General features: G+C 38.3%; 1 protein-coding gene across 2 annotated transcripts in view; it reads left to right on the top strand.

Annotated features, from left to right (window-relative positions):
* Positions 1–25,260, top strand: part of ccdc136b (coiled-coil domain containing 136b) — a 56,551-nt gene extending 31,291 nt beyond the window's left edge. Inside the window, exons 5-10 of one of the 2 annotated variants that reach the window (XM_063005211.1) lie at positions 3,887–4,198; positions 10,899–11,016; positions 16,374–16,638; positions 18,271–18,405; positions 19,526–19,639; positions 25,042–25,123. In XM_063005211.1, coding sequence (XP_062861281.1) covers positions 3,887–4,198; positions 10,899–11,016; positions 16,374–16,638; positions 18,271–18,405; positions 19,526–19,630 — 935 coding nt within the window. In that variant the 3' untranslated portion in view covers positions 19,631–19,639; positions 25,042–25,123. Of the gene's footprint in view, positions 1–3,886; positions 4,199–10,898; positions 11,017–16,373; positions 16,639–18,270; positions 18,406–19,525; positions 19,640–25,041 lie in introns of both variants that reach the window. The other variant, XM_063005219.1, reaches the window with a different exon arrangement.
* The last annotated feature ends 201 nt before the right edge of the window (positions 25,261–25,461 follow it).

The following is a 25,461-nucleotide window of genomic DNA, read 5'->3' as shown; positions in this document are numbered from 1 at the left end:
CACCACACTTAAAAGATGTTTTGGCATCGAGGATACCAAGTGCAAACACGTCTTAAGATGTGCAACAGTACGGGGTCGCTGTTGTTGCATTTTTCATTTTAAGATTCTCCACAAATTCTCTATTGGGGACAGGTCAGGACTGCAGGCAGGCCAGTCTGTTACCCATACTCTGTTCTTCCACAGCCATGCCTTTGTAATGTGTGCAGCATGTGTTTTCGCATCGTTTGCATTGTTAAAAAATACATGGACATCCCTGAAAAAGATGACGTCTTGAAGGCAGCACATGTTGCTCTAAGATCTCAATGTACTTGTCTGCATTAATGCTGCCATCACTGAAGTGTAAATGACCTTTGCCAAGGGCACTGACACAGCCCCATACCATGACAGACCCTGGCTTTTGGAATTGTTGCTGAATTGTTGTCTGGATGGTCCTTTTCATCTTTGGTCTGGAGCACACGGCATTCATTTTTTTTCCAAAAACAACCTGGAATGCTGACCCCAATTCACGTTTCCACTGTGTGATGGTCCATCCTAGATGCCTCTGAGCCCAGAGAACTCGACACTGCTTGTGGACATGGTTAACATAAGGCTTCTTTTTTGCACAGTTATGTTTTAAGTGGTATTTGTGCACGTTACTCCATATTGTAGTGCTTGACAAAGGTTTGCCAAAGTAATCCCTTGCCCACATGGTTATATCCACTATTGTTGAGTGCCGGTTCTTGATGCAGTGCTATCTGAGGAATGGTTTAATGATATTATCCACTGTAGAGGGAGAAATATGCAAATTCCTTCCAATCTATAATTGAGGTACATTGTTTTTAAACATTTCAATCATTTTCTCACACATTTGTTGACAAACTGGAGATCCTCTGATCATCTTTGCTCATCAAAGACTCAGCCTTTTCTGGATGCTGCTTTTGAACCAATCCATGATTACAATCACCTGTTGACATCACCTGTTGGGAATCACATCATTATTTAGTTTTTTCACCTTATTACTAGACCTAAATTGCACCGTCCCAACTTTGTTTGGAATGTGTTGCAGGTCTGAAATGCAGGAATGGAGGTATATTAACAAATGAAATGAAGTTGAGCAGACAAAACATGAAATATCTTGGGTTCATCCTGTCTGCAATCAAATAAAGTAAAGTAAATGTAAGGAACACTGCATTTTTATTTTATTTGCATTTTCTATACTGTCCCAACTTTTTCTGATTTGGGGTTGTATGTGTCATGTAGCACAAATATGGAATCACAGATTTGTCACTGTACTTGCAGAATAAAGTTTATTAGTAGACATCAATAACAGCAGAGAGACTCTTTCTATTAAAGCGGTCTTGCACTGTATATTCTGTGGAATCAGATTTAGTTGGCTGTCTTCATAGCTGCAATACATGACCAGCTTTAAAAACAGCAATACATTAACCTGGTACCACAACCTTGGTCATGCACAGTTATAATAACTGAACATCATCTCACAGCAATGCAACCATATGAATGAGATTTATTGTACTGCTTAAGGAAGTCTCCTGCTGGGTGTGTAGTATGCACTTTGTGTGTCTTGTTTTATTGGTTTGGATGTAGTGTCATTTTCAGTGTAGCTAAAGTATAAGGTATGCTCATAAAATGTACTTTATGGAAAAGCAAGATCAATTCCATGGCAAACAGAAATCAGGTGAACCAGACTCCTTACAGAGACTGGACATGATGATTGATTTTAGGGCCTGCAGACCCATAGGGGACTGTGGAAATCACACAACTAGCTGTGTCATAAAATGCATCACAACATATAGTTTTTTTTTATTAAATATTGAACAGAACAGCAGAGAGGAATTATAAAAAATGTAAAAGTATAGCTTGTTAAGGGAATGTCTGTTTGCTGGTTATAAAAATCATTGGCTGCACATTTATTCTTTTGTTGTTTACTTTGTGTTTACACTAGATATCGCCAATATAACAGATTATCATTGATTTACTTATGTTAATGCATAATGCACAATGCTTAGTTCCAGGTGCACTTTAAAGTGCACATGTTTCCCACTTTACCACAGTAAAACTAATTTGTATATAATCACTATCCTTTGGTTTATGTACTCATATACACTATACAGCCACTAACCATACAGAATAACCTGTACACATGCTTATTTCTTTGATTTATTTATTCAATTTTTTTTTGATATTTTTTATTTGATCACCCAATACCAGTCATACAACAGCAGACTTCATACAGACAAGGTTTTTCAATTAGCATTTCCATCAAACATCAAAATAGGAAAAAAAAAATATCTGCTAACTTTTATCATAGCATGGTAACAGCCAAGTGTGTTTGAATATGTCAGAATTTTCTGCAGGTGAAAACTCCTTGCCTCCAAAAAAACTGGTAATTAATAGTGTTAAATAGTTATGTTTGTCAGCAGGATGGCACGATGGCTCTGTGGGTAGCACTGTCGCCTCACTGCAAGAAGGTCCTGGGTTTGATCCTTAGGTCAGGTGGTCTGGGTCCTTTCTGTGTGTAGTTTGCATGTTCTCTGCGTGTCTGCATTGGTTTCCTCCCATTGTCCAAAGACATGCAAATGAGGTGAATTGGAGATACAAGATTGCCCATGACTGTGTTTGATATTAAACTTGTGAACCGATGAATCTTGTGTAACCAGTGTCTACCGTGACTGTCATGCCGGTAACCAGTGTGTAAAACAAAATATTAAAATCCTAATAAATAAATAATAAATAAATAAATTTGTCAGCGACTTTATATGCGGTCTTCCATTATTAAAATAAATGGCTGTAATTATATTGTACACATTCTATCCATTCTAGTCAATTACTGTTGGATGCTTGATGTCTCACTTTTGATTCCTTAGGTTTTCTACTATATCAAGCCCATAATGAAAGAATATATGTTTTTAAATACCATAAAGATTTATGTTTTTGGCACTAATACTGACTGTGATATATAAACACAAACAAACTAAAAAATTCACAGTCTATTTCAACAATTAAAATCTTATTCATATTCTCATTCGTATTGTGGCATTGGCAAGATGTAAGGAAACATTTAGCTCTTTTATTTACGAATCACTCTTGTGTGAATTACAAGGGCGTGGAAAAAGAGACCAGATCTGATATATGGCAGATCCCTCCCACTTGCTTGAACAAGTGAATAGAACAGGATAGTCACTAGACGCAACACACTTAAGAAAAATGTTAACTCACTAATTAACACAAACACAGAATGTGCTATGTGCCACGACATTTTGAACGCAACTATAAACACAGACAAGTGTGCTTCTAACACTATTTTACCCATTAAACCAGTTAGAACCTTTATTAATGTTTGGCCGTGGGTGCACTGCATTATGGGATACTGCTCTCCCACTGCCAGTGACGTAGGCAGGAGGAATATTTCTTGCCTTCTACAGTATTATTGTTGCTATCTGCAATCATAATGTCCTAACATAATGTTATGTGATACATTTCTTAATTATCATCATTGTTACAGTTTCATTATGTTTTTATTTACTTTTATTTACTTATTTATAGACACAATGCAGGAGTACACCCTGGACAGCGTGCTAATTTATCACACACATTCATACATTTTCCTTACTTACAGCTTGGGGCAACCAAAAAAAGCTATTACATAATTTTTATTATGTTTTATTTTTATTATTATTGCATATTTATCAGAGCTGAGAGAAAACCAGAGGAATTCCATGTGTTTTTTATTCTTTTCTCTGCTCAGTGTCTTTAAAAGTTTAGCATATTTTATTGTTCTGACTGGGTGAAAAGTTATGGGCTACTTTACATTCCCTGTACATTCTGTTGACTGTCCTTTTTACTCTGCTACAGTTGTTCTAAAGTTTTCCCAACTTTCTACCTGTAGCCCAGCTTCGCTCGGTGCAGGAGGAACTGGACAGTCTTGAGGAGGAAAAGGCCAGTGAGTTATGGGAGGCTCAGGAGGAGCTGCGATTGGCACAGGAGGAGGTGCAGGAGCTGCAGCAGGCAGCCGAGGAGGCTGCGGCTGAGCGGGAGAATGACATTGCTCTCCTACAGGAGGAGCTGTGCAAACTGCGGGCCGAGTTGGCGAGACTGCACAACACCACACAGGAATATGAATTAGAGCTGACCACCCTACGGGCAGAAATTAGCATGAAGAGCCAACGCCAGGATGACCAGGAACAAGCAGAAACAGAGGGTCAGTTATATAACACTTCTTTCACATCATTATAATAAGGAGTCAGCAGTGTTTATACTTTTTGCCCTTTAGTACTACAGCCTCCTTCTCATAGTATTCTTAAATGGGTGCAGAAGCGATACACATATTATGGTAATGTTGTCTGTATTGAATAAATAGCACAGAAATGTTCACAAAATGCTCCTTACACATAGACACCAAAAATAAAAGCACTATGCCTTAATTTATAACTCCTCACATGGGGCACCAAAATGTAAAACCTATGGTTTTATGCTTTAGTTTGTTGTCGGGCAACTAGCTTTTTAATGCCCACACATAAGGCATTCAACAAACCCAGACACAAAATTCATAGTTCAAAAGGGAATGTGCTCTAATAGACATTTACACTACTTAATCTACGACAATAAAATGTAAAAAATTAGTACTTAGAGATAAGTAATCATACATGCAATACAGAATGCAACTATAGAATAGGATTGATTTTTTTAATTTTACAATATAGCATACTTTATGAGAGATACACATGCAGAACAAAGCATAAACAGTTGAAGCCTGGGCAGCTGTAGCCTAGCGGTTAAAGTACAGGTCTAGTAATCAAAAGGTCACTGGTTCAAGCCCCATCACTGCCAGGTTGCCACTGTGGGCCCTTGAGCAAGGCCCTTAACCCTCAATTGCTTAGACAATATACTGCCCAGATACTGTAAGTCGCTTTGGATAAAAGCGTCTGCTAAATGCCGAAAATGTAAACGTAATGTAAAACAAGCACAAAATTATACAGTGTGACTCTTTTAATTTAGAGTGTAATTTTAATTTTGACTGATGCTTAATATATAGGTGGCACAGTGGTATATTACTCCAACCCATCACTGTAAAGATCCAGGTTCAAAGACATGGTTGGCTATGTCTGAAGGTGCGGGATGGCTGATGCCCTGCAATGCAACCTCTTTGCCTATTGCCATTTAAAATTGAAGAAGGAACTGTGTTGTGCTACACATCTTTTTTTTACCACTCTTTTATTTTAAATAAACTTAAATAAGCCATTATACCATTATTAGAATCCACAGGATATGGTTAGAATTCAACTATATCAAGCCTGAGACTACCCAGGCCTGCATTTCTAAAGACTTTAGAGATTTCTGGTTAACAACTGTACTATTAAAATATAATAACATTCCCAGTGGAAACTCTCTCTAAACTCTTAAATATAACTGCCTCTAATTAAGAGTTAAGCTCAATCTGGTGTTGCAGGGTTATGTTGTCATGTTGAAACATTATAGTGTACCTACATGAACCTCTCTGGGCCTGTAACTGAGAATATGTATGAGTCTGTGTATACAAGAGTCTAGGGAGCGTGTTTGCATGCATTGGTGCTGTATTTCTAGGTTTATTTATGCCTGTACTAACAAGAAAAACATCACATGACTGTAATGTTGCATGTTCAAGTATTTTCCAGCACTTTTTCTCTGTAATTAGTTCAGCTTGTTCAAATTAAGCAGACAACCACCTTTTCTGAGTCTTTCTACTTTTGTCTGCCATGTCCAGTTAAAATGCTCATTAAAAATTAATAAAGGCTTTGTTGTACGAATTTAATACAGCACATCTTGGCAGGATGCTCGCTTTTAAAACAACGTTTTTATTCAAATGTGAAGATTTTCATTTTGCATTCTTGCTTTGATTTTAAGAAGTAGAGAGTTAACTAGCTTTTGGCTTGTAGTGGAGGTTATTCAGAAACATCTTTTCAGATAAATAGAATAATAGAATAGAATGCCATATATACATATACAGACAACCCACTCTTAAATGGAAGTACTAAATGGTATTTTTTCTTAACACTAGGGTAGTGCCCTTAGTGGTACATTTTTTATACTTTTAAGTATAGTAAATTAAATATGTAATGAACTAATAATACACATGATAACACTGTACTTTTAGGAAACTTTAGCAATTCCTAAATGGTTTATGAGATTTACTTTAAAAAAAAAAAACAGCTTTGTTCCCTGCTCTTAATGCTGCACAGCCACCCAAGAGTTTTGCCAGCTCACCTTGCTAAGTAAAGTCTGGTAGCCCACGTACTATCTTTCTCTCAATGCCGGACTTTGATTCAGGTGACTACCCTCTCTCCATACCATTAAGTACACCTTCTCCTTATGATGGACATTCTCTGTCACCAGAAACACTCGTTTGCTAGGATGAACTTTACTTGCTGTCATGCAGTCATTCAGTATGGTCCAGTTGGCTGCATAGGAAGCTTGGAATGACACGCTTTTAGTCAAATTTTAGCCATTCCTAAACAGTGTATGAGATTAAGGACACTTCAATGAATCCACGTAGACAAACGTTAGAGTAAATTTTCAGAAGAGCTTCCCAACAAGTAGGTTTGTGCATTTTCTGCCCTGTTGGAGCTACCTTTGTCAACTGTTCTATTATACAGTATTTTATGTGCAGATATTAAGAAGCAAGAACAGCTCAATCTTTATGTTGTGTGGTGGTATAACATAACAATTATCTTTTCTTAGTTGCAGCAGTTACAAAATAAAATCCAGACAGAGCAACTACAAGCACTAAAGAAGTACTGATGATTAAGTGCTTCAATGAGTATGTATAAATTGCAGAACAGTTGCACCCAATCCTAAGATAACCATGCACAATGCAACGTGGTGGGTGTGGGATAACTAAATACTAGTAATTGTGTATTTTTGAAAATGCATATTTACATTTCTGGTATCTGGCAGACACATTTTGGTGCTTGATTAGTATTGTGACACTATATAGTACATAGTGCATGTTGTGGGACACAGATCCATTTAATCAGGCAAAAGTAATTGACACACAGTCTAGATTTACTTTAAAATTGATTTCTATATCACTTTCACAGAGGAACTTTGTATAACGTCCATCCCGGCCTCCCCTCAGGTGTTGTCATCTCTATGGACAATGCTCTGCATGAAGTCTGTTTTGTTTTTTCAGTTCCTGCCAAACATACCTTCTCCTTCCTGCTCTGTTTATGCCCCCTTTCGGTGATTTGCTCCCGGTCATTGTATACACCTGTTTCTCGTTGTCTTCATAATTAGTCTGTATATATGTACATCTGTTTGCCCCTTTGGTCCTGGCCGAGTATTGAGGTTTTCATAAAGCATTTCCTATTTACGTTCATTTTCAGTATAATTCTTCTTGTTTTCTAGTTATAGTGCCCAGTCCTGTGATCTTGTCTTTGTTAAGTGTCTTTGATTTATACTCCTTTTAACTGTTTCCTTTTTTATGGATTTCCCACTCTCGACTCCTAAATAATGGACTGTCCTCTTGGAATTTTCCTCAAATAAACAGTTCGTCAATTTTATGAATGTGTCCTGCCTCCTCCATCAACCCAGCATTATAGAATACTTGACCCCCTAAATATGTAGCAAGTGACAATACGTGGGTGTGATACCATGACACATCGACAGATGCTGACTGTTCAGGTGCAGAGACCAAAAACCAGCTTTGTTTCCTGCTTTATGCCACACAGCCATCCAAGAGTTTTGCCAGCTCTTTTTGCTAAGTAAAGGACTTTGTGCCAGACTTTAATTCAGGTGATTACCCCCTCTTCATACCATTAAGTACACCTGCACCATATGACAGATATTCTGTCACCAGAAACACTTCGTCATTCAGTATGCTCCAGCTGCCTGCTTAAGAAGCTTGGAAACAACACTGAAAAATGCCCAGTTGCCACTTACTAGTGGCACCACCATGCGTGTTCCCACTAAGGATGTCACTCTACCGCTGCCTGTCCCTGCTGAGGATGTTGTTCTGGTGCTGCATGATGTCATTCCACCCCTGTCTGCATTTATTGAGTATATTGCTACACCACTGTTTGTTCTCACTGAGGACGTCCCTCCACCACTGCCTGTGTAAACTCAGGATGTCGCTCCATCCCTGCCTGTGTGCTCTGAGGACGCTACTTTACCGGCAGCTGCTTCACTCCTGGCACCACTCGGACAGTTTGTTGACTGACAGTTATTCTGTTCCTTTGGCTCAATTCACTAACCCGCAGTTGTGTGGGTTTCCTGACTTTTCTCTGGCCCACCCTGACCCCCAAGTTGAATTCGCTGACCCACTGGTGTACAGTTTTACTGACATTTTTATGGCCTTTAATGACCTGCCAGTTGAGTTTGTTGACTTGCTGGCATGCAGGTTTCTAATCCTATGCCCTGAGCCACCACCAGGTTTTCTAGTGGTCATCACTATGTCTTTGCCTGATTTCCTAGTCCTGTCACAGTTTTCAGTCATGTCCCTGGTTTCAGCCATTACTCCTGAACTCTCCCTGTTCCTAGACTACCTTTCAACCATGTTCCTAGTCCTGTCACCAGACCTAGCCAGTCCTACATCCTGTTTCTGTCAAGTTGTTGGTACCAGATGGTACTGTTGTCCTGTGACAGGTTCCAGTCATGGCTGGGACAGTCTGGTCACTGGTCCCAGCTGGTTATCCCGTCCTATCAATAGTCCCAGCCAGCTTTCCAGTCCTGTTCTCTATCTCGCCACTGGTTCAGTCTCCCATCAATGCTCCACATGCACTATGCTTTGTTTCAGTGTCTGTTCCCTTCCACCCTGTTTTCAGCCCTTGTTGGTGATTTGCTCCCAGTCATTGTATACCCCTGTTTCCATTGTCTTTATGAACTAACACATTCATATTGACTACATTTTTTTTATAGACATAAAATGAGTTGTGTGTTTTAAATAGTGGGGAATATAACAAGACACTTGTGTACTGCTTGGTCCAAGTATGAAGATTGTATGAGCTGTGAGGCACATACGGCATGCTGTAATGGTGCGGTGAGCAAAGGGTCTCTAGTGAAGCATTAGTCTCAGTGTTTGTAGGAGTGCTGATGTTTAATGCCCCTGCTTTCCCTCTCTCTGCTCTCTTTTTGGCTTCAACTCCCTACTATAATAGGATTCAAACTGTAAACAACATGCCTTTTACCTCTGTGCCCATAAAAGTGTACACTGAATGTAAATCTAAACCAAAGGTCATAAAACTCAATCAAAACAATAGAATCTGGTTTTACTGAAAGCAGTTTAATGGTTAAATGTTAAGGAAATTACTAATTTTCTGCTAATCCTTCTGATTGCTTTTGAGATTTCAAACTAATGCCATAAAAGTGTTAGATGAGTGGCGGTGAAGACCTTTTGTGTGCCAAAAAAGCAAGAAATCACCACAATCATGAGACCACAGATACATACATGTACATAACTTTTTTTTATATATATTTATGCATTTCCCCCCTTTTTCTCATGACTTAGCGTAGTCAATTTGTCTTTCGCTGCTGGGGATCCCTGATTGCATTCGAGGAGGGTATGTTGCTGCTCACACTGCTCAGTAGTGGCCTCTATCTGCTAACTTTAATTTAGTATTGACTTGTGTGTTACTTCTTAGTGTATAGCAGCTCACACTAAACACTTCTTGTGCTGACATTGCTTTCATATGCAAGTTTTGGCACGTGTATTCCAGCAAAGGACCAGCACATAAACACCCAGCTGTCCCAATTGTGTCCTTTACCACCTGACTAGCTTTAGCATTGCCAAAATTTTATGACAGACTACTGTAAAAAAATAAAGGTCTTCAGTACGATCCATTTTACAGCCAGTGTGTGTTTATGAAGACGATTTGGCTGTATTGTTGATTTTTTTGAATCAGTATTCATAATACAGAAACTGAGTGTTTACTTTCAGCCCAAGAGACATTCTGAAAAGGAAGTATTCAGAATACTAAATTGGATGTTGACCAGTTTTAATTTCAGAGAGTTATATAGAGTCATATTTCTGTTTCCTAGAGGCCACAGAAACTCATATCATCTCTGCACTAATGTAACAGGGGACAGTGGTAGCCTAGTGGTTAGAGCTTTGGGCCATCAATTGAAAGGTTGAAAGTTTGAATCCCAGCTCTGCCATGCAGCCACTGTTGGGCTCTTCAGCAAGACCATTAACCCTCTCTGCTTCCAAACAAGCTGAGATAAGTGAAGAAAGATGTATGATAAATAAAGCCAGAGCAGTATTTCAGGTTTTATATTTTTACATTTAATGTAATATACAATTCTTTTGGCATTTTTTCCCCAATTTTCTCCCTAATCTAGTCGTATCAAATCACCCTGATTGCATTACGTTTCCCCTCTACCGATACTACCCTCCACTGCTGACCAAGGAGTGCAGCAACTGACACACACCCCCTCTGACACGTGTGCAGTACCGACTGCATCTTTTCACCTTTTCACGATTCATATGAGTTCATATGCGGATCAGCTTTGTGATCACCCTGATCTGCATATTGCCTTGACTCTGTGCAGGCGCCATCAATCAGCCTGTAGAGGCCATCATTGCATCAGTTATGAACAGTCCCTGGTCCAGCTTCCCACCCTGTATGAACAACAGTCAATCGTTGTTCATGTAGGCGCCCAGCCCAGCTGGATGGCAGAGCTGAGATTCGAAATGTAATGTTTGAAATCTCAGCTCTGATGTGCTAGCATGTTTTACAGCTGCGCCACCTGAGTGCCATGTAATATACAATTTTTTTAAATAGAATACTATTATTGACAGTAAAAATAACTACTTATTGCTTTCATTTCTTTTTATTTAATTTGTAAACGTGTCTAGAGCTATGTGAATTATTTACCAAAAGTATGTGTGTGCATGTGTGTGCTTGTGTGTGTATACTGGGATTTGACAGGGGCTGTGGGTCAGCTGAAGGACAAATGTCTCTCCCTGACGGATGAGTGTCAGATTCTGAGACATGACAACAAGCAGCTTGCTGAGAAACTGCATTTGCTTGAACAGCAGAGAGCCAGGTGAGTGGTCATGTCATCTGTCACAGTCACAAATTTGGCATAAAAAAGAAATAAAACACAAGCAGCTATTACAGGCAATTTATGAATTTATCAGTAAAATTACTTTCTTTTGTGCATCCTTTGTACATTTAGTATTGTTCTTAATTGTTCTATTAATCATTTGTATTAAAGTGTTGGCCCAGCACCATTATGTTATCTTTGTGCAGTATATGACACTGTGTTGCTAGTAACCATACACATGTTGCTGGTTTTGAATTCTTGAATCAGAAGCCTGTGACATTGGTGGCTAGTGGGGTGTTATTTATTTCCCACGTTTCCCTAGGCATTTTAATAAAAAAAAAACATAAATAAAAACAAAAAAAAGTCTGTAAGCCGCTCAGGTGGCACAGCGGTAAAAAGACACACTGCAACCAGAGCTGGATTCTGAGTACCTCGTATCGAATCCAGCTCTGCCTGAGGCTGAGTGGCTGTATGAGCAACGATTGGCCGGTTGCACAGTTGGGGGGTGGGACAAAGAACCGGATGTGGGTCTCTCTCTGTCAGAATGCGATTACGACCTCTGCCGGCTGATCAGAGGCGCCTGCACAGAGATGAGGAAGAGTGCCCTTAGGGTGTGTCTCTCCTCATGCAACGCTAGGTGGCGCCAAACTCATCAATGTGTGGGTGGCAAAAATGCATCTGGCTGCTGCCCATGTTTCGGAGGGGATATGGATTAGCTTCGATCTCCTCAGTCAGGGCAGGGTTCGGCATAGACAGAGAGGAAGCACGATGCACATTGAACAATTGGATGCGGTAAAGGGGGAGAAAAAGGGGGGAAAAAATTAAAAAAAGTTTGTAATAGTAAATCAGTAATCAAAGGTCTAATACATGATTAGACTATACTACAATGCATAAGTTAAATAATACTAGTTTTAAATTCACATAAATGTTCCTAAATCCACAAGACATGTGAGAGATTCTTTACTATATTTAGGAAAGAAGGTAGTTGAAATCACAGCTTTATCTTAAATTCCCCCTTACCACCGGTCTGGTCTATTTAGCAGCTATAGGAAATGTTGTTACTGTTAAACAAGCTTCTATAAACTATAAAATACAATAGTGTACATACTCTTTATAAATGATCAATCTGTATTAAAAAAAACACACAGGTTTAATAGGTCATTCAAAAATTAATGAATGAAAAAGACTACTGACTACATTTAAAAAATACGAGGGATCTTCAAAAAGTTTCCGCACTTTTATATTTTTCTTGGAAACGGTGAGGGTGGGAGGAGTAGTAACTGGTCATGTCTGAGAGACAGAGAGTTTATAGTCCGGATTTAGCGCCATCTGATTTCCACCTTTTTGGACGCTCAAAGAAGCTTTAAGGGGAAGACAATTTTCATGTGATGATGATGTGCATCAGTAGCTACGCGCTCAACCAAAAAAATTTTTTTGTTGATGACATTAAAAAGTTGGTACGACGCTGGGAAAAATGCATGGGAAGGGGGCTATGTAGAAAAGTGATGTCATTTGTTTTTAAAGTTCTTAATAAATACAGTTTAAAAAGTACAGAAACTTTTTGAAGAACCCTCGTAGTTGAATTTACATTTATTGGGTTTTGCAACTGTTTTAACTTTACTTCCTTGTTTAATTACACACACAAAAATACATGCCGATACCAACATTATCTGTGAATTTAGCAATAAAACCTCACAAAGCATGCCAATAGCTGGATTGGATGCTCCAAATTACCCTAAGGTATGAATAAGTGACTAACTACAACCTCAAATCAGAAGAAAATGGGACAGAATGAAAATTGCCACCAGAGCTGGGAATTCGAATACATTGTATCGAATCTCAGCTCTGCCATCCGGCTGGGCGGGCGGCTGCAAGGACAACGATTGGCTGTTGTTCATGGGGTAGGATAAGCCGGATAGGGACTCCTCATAACTGAGTGAATTGCGACCTTTGCTGGCTGGTTGATGGCGTCAAGGAATAATGCTGATTAGGGTGTGGCTCTTCGTGCACAAAGCTGATCGGCATATGAACTCGCCTCATGCAGGCGAGAAGATGCAGTCGGCTACTGCACACGTGTCGGAGGGTGTGTGTGACAGTTTCGCTCTCCTCAATCGGGGCAGGGGTCATCTCCAGTAGAGAGGAAGCATAACACAATTGGGTTAAAATTGGACTTGGTAAAATTGGGGGAAAAAGCATAAAATGCATTAAAAAAAAGAATGAAAATTGCACACATATGCAACTTTTTGGACTGAGTTGCAGGCCTGAAATGCAGGAATGAATGTATATTAACAAATAAAATTAAGTTGACCAGCCAGAACATGAAATATCTGGGATTTATATTGCAATTAAATAAAAGTTGCATTTGCATTCTCCATACTGTCCCAACATTTCTGGAGTTGTAAGTAAGTAAATGGTTGTGATGGTAAGCGATGCCCTGGGAATACTTGAGGCCATGTCTGTGGTCTAGTCTTGCTTTACACACACTGTTTTTCATTATGACCCTGATCAATAGAAAGTGGTTGCTAAAGATGAAGATGGATTGGCTTGCTTTAAGACAGGGTTGCTAGTTTTCGGAATAAGCATTGACTTTTTTAAGTGTTTTCTTTAAAAAGGGAGTATGTGTAACATTTTTACTGGGACACTGGTGGGCTAGTGGTTAAGGCTCTTAACCTCTGAAGGCTGAAGATTCAAAGCCTTGGAATGCCAGGCTGTCACCAATAGGCCCTTAAGCAGGGCCTTTAACCTTAACTGTTCAGCATTGTTATAAGCTGCTTTAAACTGTATCTGTACAGTATCTTTTTAAAATAAAGGAGCGAATTCCTTCATGCTACTCTGTCAAAACACTTGGCAAAGGTATGAAAACATGAACAGCGTTCCTTCTGCTAAGTGTAACACATACAGAGAGATGAGAGAGAGTGCAGAATTTTTAAGAATTGTACACAGCTTCTTCAAAGTGATTGCTCTGGCATGTTTTCTTTTCATCACATTGCTCACAAATAGAATTCTATGATAACCAAAGTCATGCTTTCCATGGGACTTTACACAAAGCCCTTGATATTTATCTTTTGTCTAGGATACCAAAAAGGAAAAACATTGTTATTTAAAGAAACACAACCTAAAGAAATAGTACTTGCTGACGGCTATTGAACAGCAGCTATGTGGTCTTTCATTATACTGCTGTACTTCTGATAAGCATTGATGTTTCTAACATACACATCACCACCTCACACTAAGTAAACACACTTTTCTTGCTACAGGGGCTTCAGTCCTTTGTATAAATGGTTTATGTGAAATCTTTCTTGTTGTAGTTCATGCCTTTATTCGGTTGCAAAATATACCTGGGAATGGCTGATTTATATATCTGTTTCTGTGGTAACAATAGCTGGAGTGTCTTGGTGTATGTGACTTCATTATCAAACACTCTGCCATCCATGTTACCCATTGACATATAGTTTACGGACAAGCCTAGCATTTCATTTGTAAAGCATCCAAGCTTTAAAGGATAACCCTGCTGTGTTAGGTTTACAAAATGAACTTACAGCTGACGTCTCTTATGTAATTTAATCTCTTACAAACCATTTATGTCTACTTTAGATCCATGACAAATCAGTTCTGTCTTCTTTCTCGACTTTAAACTTCAAACTATGAGACCTAATAAATATAGATATAAATACTTTGGGTTCATAATAGTACCACATCTGAAATGATGGGCTACAGTAACAAATTAACACATATAGAGAGAGTAAAAAATCATCTTACTATTATCTTACTTAGCTTTAGATAGCAGAACTAAAAGCTGGACATATTCAGAATGACATAACTTATGACACTAATGGCCCATCAATCATTCATGTCTTTGACATCTTAAACCTACAAGACCTAATAATTACAGAAACTATGGGTTCATAACCTTTCCACATCTGAAAGTAATGTTTAATTATCATTAAAAAAGAAGCTTATCAAGAAGTTCAACAGCATTTTATAGACTAGCTCATGTAGGTCCCTAAGTTTTATTGTTATTAAAAAGCTAATGTACAAACCCCAAAATGCTGCTTATGTATAAACAGGTTAAATAATGTTCCACCAAGTACTAAGAACTTATAATAGTTCACATAGACATTTGTCAAAACTATATTTACTCTTTAAACTTAAAATTGTCAACTTATCAACATTGCCGGTATGTATAATTAAACAACTTTTCTTTGTTTACTGAGACTTCTTCCTGTTTTCATTCATTTCTATACACATCCACAATACCTTTAATATGAGGTTGAATATTTCCAATTGCAACTGTAGAACTAAACTTATTTAGGATCAACTTATTAGGCTCAATCAGACCTCTCCAGTGCTTTGTCTTAATTAATTTTTTGGATGCCTTTTAAAGTATTACTTGGGTCACTGTCTTGTTGGGGAACCCATGACCTTTGACACAGACTCAGCTTTCTGACACTGGGGCCTAAACTGTGCTCCAAAATTCTTTAGTAGGCTTAGATTTCATAATACCATGCACACAATAAGGGTGTCCTGTCCCACAAGCAGCAAATCAACCTCAAAACATCTGTAAACCTACACCGTACGTATGTTTGACCGTATGGACAGTGTTCTCTTTTTTTTTAACGCCTTAGTTCATTTTTTGTTAACAGTGCAATACCAAAAAAAGCTTTACTATATTTTGGTCTATCTGTTGACACCACATTCTACCAGAGAGACTTTGGCTTTCTTAGATAAGTTCTGGCTTTTTAATGTACTTTTGTAAGCAGCTGGGTCTTTCTGTGTCTCCTGCCATAGCATTATTTAATTCAGATGATGACAAATATAAGCTGACACTGTGTTTGCAGGTTAGCTTGGATTATGAGGTTCCTTATGCACCATTAAATTAACCCTTTGCTGATATCTTCTATCAGTTTTTCTCTTCTGCACATCAAAGGATGTCAGCTACAGTGCCATGGGCTGTAAACATTATGTTGTGCACAGTGGAAACAGATTAAATTGTTGCCTTGAGATTGTCAATGGATTTGCACAATTTTGGTTCTCAAATCCTTGTTTTTTTTGACACCATTCTTTGCTTCTCTTTCTTTTCTCAGTGCTCAGTGTGGTACATACAGACACAAACATTAAATCACTTTGTGTCTCAGCTTTTTAAAAGAAATAAACAAAATAAAGACATTTTAAATACAATGCATTTGCAATTGCAACCATTTTCTGGGTTGGTGGTAAATTTTTGTAAAATTCAGTGGTCCCAATATTTTTTACCATGACTCTAAAGCTTTTCTGCATTAGACTTTTATTCAGCAGTGGTATTTTATTTAACTTGCTTTACCTTTTTGTTTGTTCAATGAAATCCCTTCGACCTTTAGAGAAGCACATGACAATGCAGAAGATAGAAGCAAGAAGAATAAGCAGAAGGAGGATGAGGAGGAGGCAATAAAACCTGAAGCCTACATGAGCATTTTAAACTCGGAGCAAAGCAGTTATAAGGAAGGCATTCACGTTCAGAAGAGTATACTGAGTGAAGACCAGGCTGTAAATCCTGTGAAGGGAAGTGAGGAGTTTCCTGAAGTGTCTTCTCTACAAGATCAACTCAAAGAGGCTGATGAGAAGGCGTCTCAGGTTCAAAGAGAGGTATGGTATTGAAATTTTGAATAGCATTGCTAATTTTTTCATTAGTGGAACGAGCTTATCTAAAAAAGACTTACTTGTTTTCTTCTTTTTACTAATTAATTTGTATTAATTGCTTCATCCTGGTCTGCTACATGGTTGGTCCAGTGCCATCTGGTAATATGGTTCAAATGGTTCTGGCACAGAGTTGACTCTCCATACAAACTTTACTTTCTCAGATACACCCAATGCAATTAAACACTTGCCAGATAAAAAAAAAAAACCCAGCCAATTTAATTTGTTCAATAACCCTTGTCCTGTAGAAACGGACCCATAAAATACTGTCTAAGCACCAACTACTGATTTGTCTTTTTCTTATTTATGAAGATAATTTCATAACAAATGCTTCACTTAAATAGCACTCTTTTTTATTTTAAGTCTGACAAATTTTATATCAAAAGTCTGGCAAATTTTGGCTACTTATTTAAATGGAATGTTTTATTAACACATCTGTAATGTGCTTTGTTTAAATGGCTTGTTGTGTAAAGAACCCTGACATACACTGTCTACATTAGCATTCATTAATACAGAATGACATGAAAAAAATGTATATTTATTAACACAACGCGATAACAGTGACACAAATCCTATGTCTATAGTGCTGCAGGTTGCAAGTCAGATGCAGGTGGTTATGTACCTTGCTAAAAACAGCTCGGCCAGGTAAAAATGGTTGACCAGCTAAAATACCAGTTTGTTTAAAAGTACACCGATTAGGCATAACATTATGACCACCTTACTAATATTGTGTTGGTCCCCCTTTTGCTGCCAAAACAGCCCAGCAACTGCGATGCACTGTGTACTCTGACACCTTTCTATCAGAACCAGCATTAACTTCTTCAGCAATCTGAGCTACAGTAGCTCATCTGTTGGATCAGACCACACCGGCCAGCCTTTGCTCCCCACGTGTATCAATAAGCCTTGACCGCCCATGACCCTGTCACCGGTTTACCACTGTTCCTTCCTTGGACCACTGCCGACTGGAAACACCCCACCAGAGCTGCAGTTTTGGAGATGCTCTGACCCAGTCATCTAGCCATCAAAATCTGGCCCTTGTCAAACTTGCTCAAATCCTTACACTTGCCCATTTTTCCTGCTTTTTAACACGTCAACTTTGAGGATAAAATGTTCACTTGCTGCCTAATATATCCCACCCACTAACAGGTGTCGTGATGATGTTAAGCCTGGTCAGTGTATATGGTATTTTTTTTAGTCTACTTTAGTAATTTAACTGGTCTGCTGGCTTTAGATGGTGAACCTTGCCTGTTTATGCCAGTTTTATCAATGTGCCATACCCATATTAGCTTAGACCAGCAAAATTAATCTATTCATTACTAAAGCTAGTTATCATCATCATAAGCTTGTATTAGCTAGTTTTTATACATTAAAATGTAATGTATAAACTAGTGACACCATGATGCCTTTGAATTACCAAATTAAAAATTGTAGTTCTCTGTAAAAGCCAAAAAAACACATTTTCCCCTCAAATTTGATTAATAGATGCAAAAGATTAAAATAATGTCTGAGCATACCTTTATCATATGCTAGATGTCACTGTATATATCCTCCTAAACACCTTTTCTCTTTTTAAATGTCTAGTGTGAAGGGTTAAAGGGAGAACTTCTTGAGCTGCAAGGTCTTTATGAAAGCAGTCAAAAGGAGAGGGCTGAATTGGAGGCGGAGCTACAGCGCTGCAGGGCAGAGCTTGATAGGCTGGCAGGTAGAAAGGCCCAGGTAAGTACTTCCTATAAAAAGGCATCATTTGTATGTGCTTGTTTATTGATGAAGCTGGTTTAAGGTTTGCTTATCTGACTTGCATTTAATCAAATATACTGTAAGTATACTGTATACATATTCTCAACAGGAGTAAGTGACATGAACACACCGCAATAAAATGCTCCATGCTAACATGTGTCTGTCTGCAACTGATAAAACTTTGTATGTAACCAGTGCTTGCATGTGGCGATGTGACTCCAATAAGTTAACAGTGTTTCCCAACATCCACGTTGAGTGTGTCTCAGCTTGTTCAGCTGGTCACTTTCCTTCATAACTCAATTCTTGACTTTGTTTTCTGTCTCGATTGTCTCATTGTGTGTGAAATGTCTAACAGATTACTCTTCTAAACATAAAATTGCATCAAATAAATAGTAGTCTCAACAAATGCTTGTGTATCAATGTGCACTGTAATTGGATTATCTTTTCAGATACTTCATTAAAATAGATGCCTGCTTGACTGTCCAGTCTGAGTGCTATGTCAATGTCACTCATCTGTTCTTCATTTATCAGCTATACAGTATGGGCAAATATGACAAGAGGGTCATCTTGTATTAAACCATCATTGGCGTGTTCTAATGGCAGTTTTTTTCTGTTCCCCCCTCCCCTGTGGTCTGCCATGGCTTTGTTCTTTGTTTATTGCTTTTTAACCACTATTTGTGCAATGCATGACCATGTAATACACACACTGCACGCTGAAAACTAAACAATTAAAACAATATTTGATGTTTCTTAATTAATTATTCTATCTATCTATCTATCTATCTATCTATCTATCTATCTATCTATCTATCTATCTATCTATCTATCTATCTATCTATCTATCTATCTATCTATCTATCTATCTATCTATCTACTCCTGTCTGTCTGTCTGCCTGTCTGTCTGTCGTTCACATTCCATTCACTTTCTCTGCACGCATTATGTTGCATTAATAAATGTATTATTAATGTATATTTTTATATCCATGTATGGTTATATCATTGTTTTTCTGTCTTTCATGCATGTTATCTCACATATTTTTCTTTTCTCACCATCCCCTTTTTTCTCCATCCCTGCAATTATTTATTTTTCCACCATCAGAACTCCTGTCCTCCATCTGAGTCCCCTATTCTCTCCATACCCTTCATAGGAATGATTGTAATAATGGCGCTGATATGGTGCTGCTGGACGGAGCTCTTGTCCTAAGAGGGAAAGGTATGGCCTTTTGCCTTTTCTTTCTCTAAACCTGAAGAATCTCAGCCTGAATTCTGGCTAGTCAGGATAGCTGCTGTCCTAAAGACTTCCAACTTATTGCTGGTTGCTATAGTTAGTCAAATATCTTATGGATGTGCACATTGTTTCACAATCATTATAAAGGTGGTCTATAAAACAGTTGTGCTATATAAGCCATGTGTACTTAAACTGGTGTATTAGTCTAAATAACAGAATTTGAATACTGAATATGGACGTACATTCAAAAGTGACATGTATTACATGGCAGTCATTTCTATAATTCCATATAAAATATTACATTTAAATTTAATCTTATTGTGTTTTTATTTTTTTATTTGCTGGATCACAAATATATGACCTGTAACCACTGATGTAACGCGTTACTCTAATCTGACCACATTTTTCAGTAACAAGTAATCTAACGAGTTACTATTTCCAATCCAGTAATCAGATTAAAGTTACTTATCCAAGTTACTGTGCGTTACTATTTTTGCAACTCAGGGAGTGACGTCTGGCCTATGCGACAATTTAGTCACGAGCTGTGTCCGAAATCGCACACTTACAGAGTATGCACTAGATTGGAGGAAGTATGCACTACTCGGCCGGTAAAGAAGTACATACTTTCAGTACAGAAGTGTGCAGTATGCACACAACACCGCTACGTACTACACATGGGGACGTGATGACGTAATATCACCATAGTTACAGACTCATTACAAACCCCACTCGCCAAAATTTTGGATTTTTATCGTCTTTTTGTTATTTATTTGTCTTTAAATATTTTATTTATCTTACTTACACTTGTGAACAGAGGACTCCGTTTTCCGCGTCTTTCTTGTTTCTTATTCCGCTTCAATCGCCTACGCAGCTCCAGTTGCATTACGGCAGCTGCTGAATGTAACTAATAAAGTAACTTGTAATCTAACTTAGTTACTTTTAAAATCAAGTATTCAATAAAGTAACTAAGTTACTTTTAAAATCAAGTAATCAATAAAGTAACTAAGTTACTTTTTAAAGGTAACTATGCCATCACTGCCTGTAACCAAAGCGTTTATTTTAGTGATTTAAAAACTTCTGTACTGTTACTTAACGTTGGGGTATGGCATCATTAGTATTTATGAATGACAACAGCTGGTGACTTCTCTGTCCCTTATGAAATAAAAACTGTGATTTGGTAATTCTCTTGAACCTTCATTTAACTACAAAGAAATGTAACTACAAAGTAATAGTAGACATTTTTTACATGCTTTGCAGAATGACTTGCATTGAGATACTTAATTGTATTTTGTAAACATACAAAAACACACTCCAAAAAGTTGGAGCATGGGCAAAATAAAAGAAATGTTTATAGAATCTTGAAGTTACAGCATTTTGAAACATTCCACAATAAGATGGTGAATTTGTAACAGATGAGTATGTTATAACTGGTTATAAAACAGGGTCCACCAAAGGCTCAATCATTACAAGCAAAGATGTGTTGTGGCTCACCACTTTGTACCAAATATCCTAAGATAATTGTCAATCAGTTTAAAAAAGAACATTTCTTAACACAAAAATGCAGATAATTTAATTATCTGCAATAAAAAAAAAAAATTTTAATAAAAAACAACACGAGGTAAAGTTGCTTTAATTGATAAGGACATACGTATATCATGTTAACAATAAACACACCAGTTTTTAATGAGATCACTGCCATACTGCACTCCACTACTATTGTGCTTTTGAAATCAAGTTTTATCACACCATTATAGTGAAATGTCTACATATATTGACATATTCAGACTTGATGTGGCTATTGGCTTTTCTCTTAACTTTTTTTGTTAGTATTAGAGCAATTTGAAAAATCTTGCATGGGGTGCCTCTGCAGTGCACTAGCAGATAATTAAACCAAGTCTACCGATAAAGATGTTTAAAGTTTGGAGGTTGTGCAATTCAACCCTGGGCCTTTTTTCTTATTTCCATGTCTGCATATCACAATGTCTGCATTAGCTGCATTAAATTTTTCAAACCAAAATAATTTTCTTATTTTTTTTATTAGCACCATTATTATACACTTCATTTATGATTTGGTTAACTTTACATCCCATATATAAAATATTGATATAGGAACCAAATACTTTTTGTAACATACTGGTCAATAATTATAAATACATGTAGTACTTCTTGTTTGTATTTCTAAATAAACATAAGGTGTTTATTAGGTGTGTGAAATTGAAGTAGATATATTACAAAAACAAAAGTTGGTGAATATATTATTATATACAGTAGTGATGACACTTGATCATAAGCTTATTGGACACCCAGTTTTAAAACATAGGCCTTAATATGAAGTTGCCCAAGAACCCCCATTGGCCACCCAACAACTCTTGCAGCTTATAAGAAGACTTTTTCTAATTTTTTGTTGTGTCTCTAGATATTTGTGCCCATTCAGCAAAAAGAGCAAAATAGTAAAATGACCTAATGTTATTCTGAGAGAATTTTCAGATGTGATTCAAACACATAAATATGTTCTTTATGAATTAGATGGTGCTGAAACATGGGTGACATTGTGTCTAATATGAGCTTAGAGGCTGCCAAGCAAGCTTTATGCCATGCCCTGAGCTGATTTTTACATTTATACTTTTTGAGGTTATTTTTAATAGTTTGTTCACTATATAAAACAGATGAGACAATGGGTCTATTCGAAAAACCTAGTGAGCTGTGTACGGCCTACCTAGGCAGCTGCCTAGTAGAGAGGATTCTAATAAGTCATCGACTTATAAGACAGGTTATTCTGTGATTACGTCACCACATTTTCGCTTACTGAACTAACACAGTTAGCCTCAGGCCATTCAAACCAATAGGCTGAGGCGGCACAACCCGCTAGCATGCCAGCTAACATCTCCCTCTGTTTATCAGAAATGGTTAAATTGTCACTGACAAGCCCGAATTTGCAAATAAATGACACTTGTGCATCTTTATACTAATTAAAAATCTATGAGAATTTATTTACATGCTCCACATTCGTCTGCCATATTTGTCAATTTTTGTGAGAAAAGCACTGAATGCTGGGATTGCCTTCACCAATAAAGAAGCATTGGATGCTACCTTGTTATTCTGGCAGTTTATCATTTCGAAATAAGGCACCTCATAAGGCAGCATTTTAAGGTATCTAGGATGACATACTGTAAATGCCGTCTATGTAGAGAAACAGATGGACTACAGTCAGTAATTGTAGAACTACAAAGTGCTTCTATATGGTAAGTGGAGCTGATAAAATAGACAATGAGTGTAGAATTAAGGAAGAGGTTTTAATGTTAGGGCTGATCAAAGTGTATTATATACAGTAGTGATGACAGTTGATCATAAGCTTGTTGGACACCCAGTTCTAAATACATGGACATTAATATGAAGTTGCCCAAGAACCCCCTTGGCCACTCAACAACTCTTGCAGCTCCGCATTCGTCTGCCATATTTGTCAATTTTTGTGAGAAAAGCACTGAATGCTGGGATTGCCTTCACCAATAAAGAAGCATTAGATGCTACCTTGTTATTCCAGCAGTTTATCACTTTGAAATAAGACACCTCATAAGGCAGCATTTTAAGGTATCTAAGAATTCAAACAACCTTTTTCTCGGGAGCGCGCGTATGACAACGTAAATGCCATCTATGTAGAGAGCTCACTAGGTTTTCGAACAGATCCAATGCCTTTGTCCTATTCTCTTAAAATACAGTGTATCACAAAAGTGAGTACACCCCTCACATTTCTGCAAATATTTCATTATATCTTTTCATGGGACAACACTATAGAAATAAAACTTGGATATAACTTAGAGTAGTCAGTGTACAACTTGTATAGCAGTGTAGATTTACTGTCTTCTGAAAATAACTCAACACACAGCCATTAATGTCTAAATAGCTGGCAACATAAGTGAGTACACCCCACAGTGAACATGTCCAAATTGTGCCCAAATGTGTCGTTGTCCCTCCCTGGTGTCATGTGTCAAGGTCCCAGGTGTAAATGGGGAGCAGGGCTGTTACATTTGGTGTTTTGGGTACAATTCTCTCATACTGGCCACTGGATATTCAACATGGCACCTCATGGCAAAGAACTCTTTGAGGATGTGAGAAATAGAATTGTTGCTCTCCACAAAGATGGCCTGGGCTATAAGAAGATTGCTAACACCCTGAAACTGAGCTACAGCATGGTGGCCACGGTCATACAGCAGTTTTCCAGGACAGGTTCCACTCGGAACAGGCTTCGCCAGGGTCGACCAAAGAAGTTGAGTCCACGTGTTCGGCGTCATATCCAGAGGTTGGCTTTAAAAAATAGACACATGAGTGCTGCCAGCATTGCTGCAGAGGTTGAAGACGTGGGAGGTCAGCCTGTCAGTGCTCAGACCATACACCGCACACTGCATCAACTCAGTCTGCATGGTCGTCATTCCAGAAGGAAGCTGACACACAAGAAAGCCAGCAAACAGTTTGCTGAAGACAAGCAGTCCAAGAACATGGATTACTGGAATGCCCTGTGGTCTGACGAGACCAAGATAAACTTGTTTGGCTCAGATGGTGTCCAGCATGTGTGGCGGCGCCCTGGTGAGAAGTACCAAGACAACTGTATCTTGCCTACAGTCAAGCATGGTGGTGGTAGCATCATGGTCTTGGTCTGCATGGGTGTTGCTGGCACTGGGGAGCTGCAGTTCATTGAGGGAAACATAAATTCCAACATGTACTGTGACATTCTGAAACAGAGCATGATCCCCTCCCTTCGAAAACTGGGCCTCATGGCAGTTTTCCAACAGGATAACGACCCCAGACACAACCTCCAAGATGACAACTGCCTTGCTGAGGAAGCTGAAGGTAAAGGTGATGGACTAAACCCAATTGAGCACCTGTGGCGCATCCTCAAGTGGAAGGTGGAGGAGTTTAAGGTGTCTAACATCCACCAGCTCCGTGATGTCATCATGGAGGAGTGGAAGAGGATTCCAGTAGCAACCTGTGCAGCTCTGGTGAATTCCATGCCCAGGAGGGTTAAGGCAGTGCTGGATAATAATGGTGATCACACAAAATATTGACACTTTGGGCACAATTTGGACATGTTCACTGTGGGGTGTACTCACTTATGTTGCCAGCCATTTAGACATTAATGGCTGTGTGTTGAGTTATTTTCAGAAGACAGTAAATCTACACTGCTATACAAGTTGTACACTGACTACTCTAAGTTATATCCAAGTTTTATTTTTATAGTGTTGTCCCATGAAAAGATATAATAAAATATTTGCAGAAATGTGAGGGGTGTACTCACTTTTGTGATACACTGTACATTGAAGCACTTTTTAACTAAAGTTACACAATGAGACCATATTCCTATCTGATCTTTGTTTCCTTCCTGTTAACTCTAGGAAAGGGCTGGTGACTGGAACCTAGTGATGCTGGTTGCCATGGCAGCAGTGGTCATTATGCTCGTGCCCAGTTTGACCCGAGCTGTTGCTTAAGCCTCAGGCAGGAAGTGACCTTGTTGGGTCAATGCTTTATCTACCGGCTTGCTTAATTTCTTTGTGTACAGATGCTCCTTCACATAAATGCCATAACTATCTATATGAGGACATTGTTCTGCAATCACAGTGGAAAATAGCATTACCTCTTACTGCAATGCTTTTGTTGTACAGCTCTTTCATGTTTCTGTAATGACGTCCATTCACAGTCCATGCACTGTTGCTCTTAGAACAATCCCTTACTTTAGTTGCATTGCTTTTAAGACGTACTGTGGCAGCATGTGATATGTGACTTAAATTCTTCCAGTAACTTTCCGAATATTGTAT

This window comes from Trichomycterus rosablanca, chromosome 1 (assembly GCF_030014385.1).
Source record: "Trichomycterus rosablanca isolate fTriRos1 chromosome 1, fTriRos1.hap1, whole genome shotgun sequence".
Lineage (NCBI taxonomy): Eukaryota > Metazoa > Chordata > Actinopteri > Siluriformes > Trichomycteridae > Trichomycterus > Trichomycterus rosablanca.
This window is presented reverse-complemented; position numbering and strand designations above follow the sequence as displayed.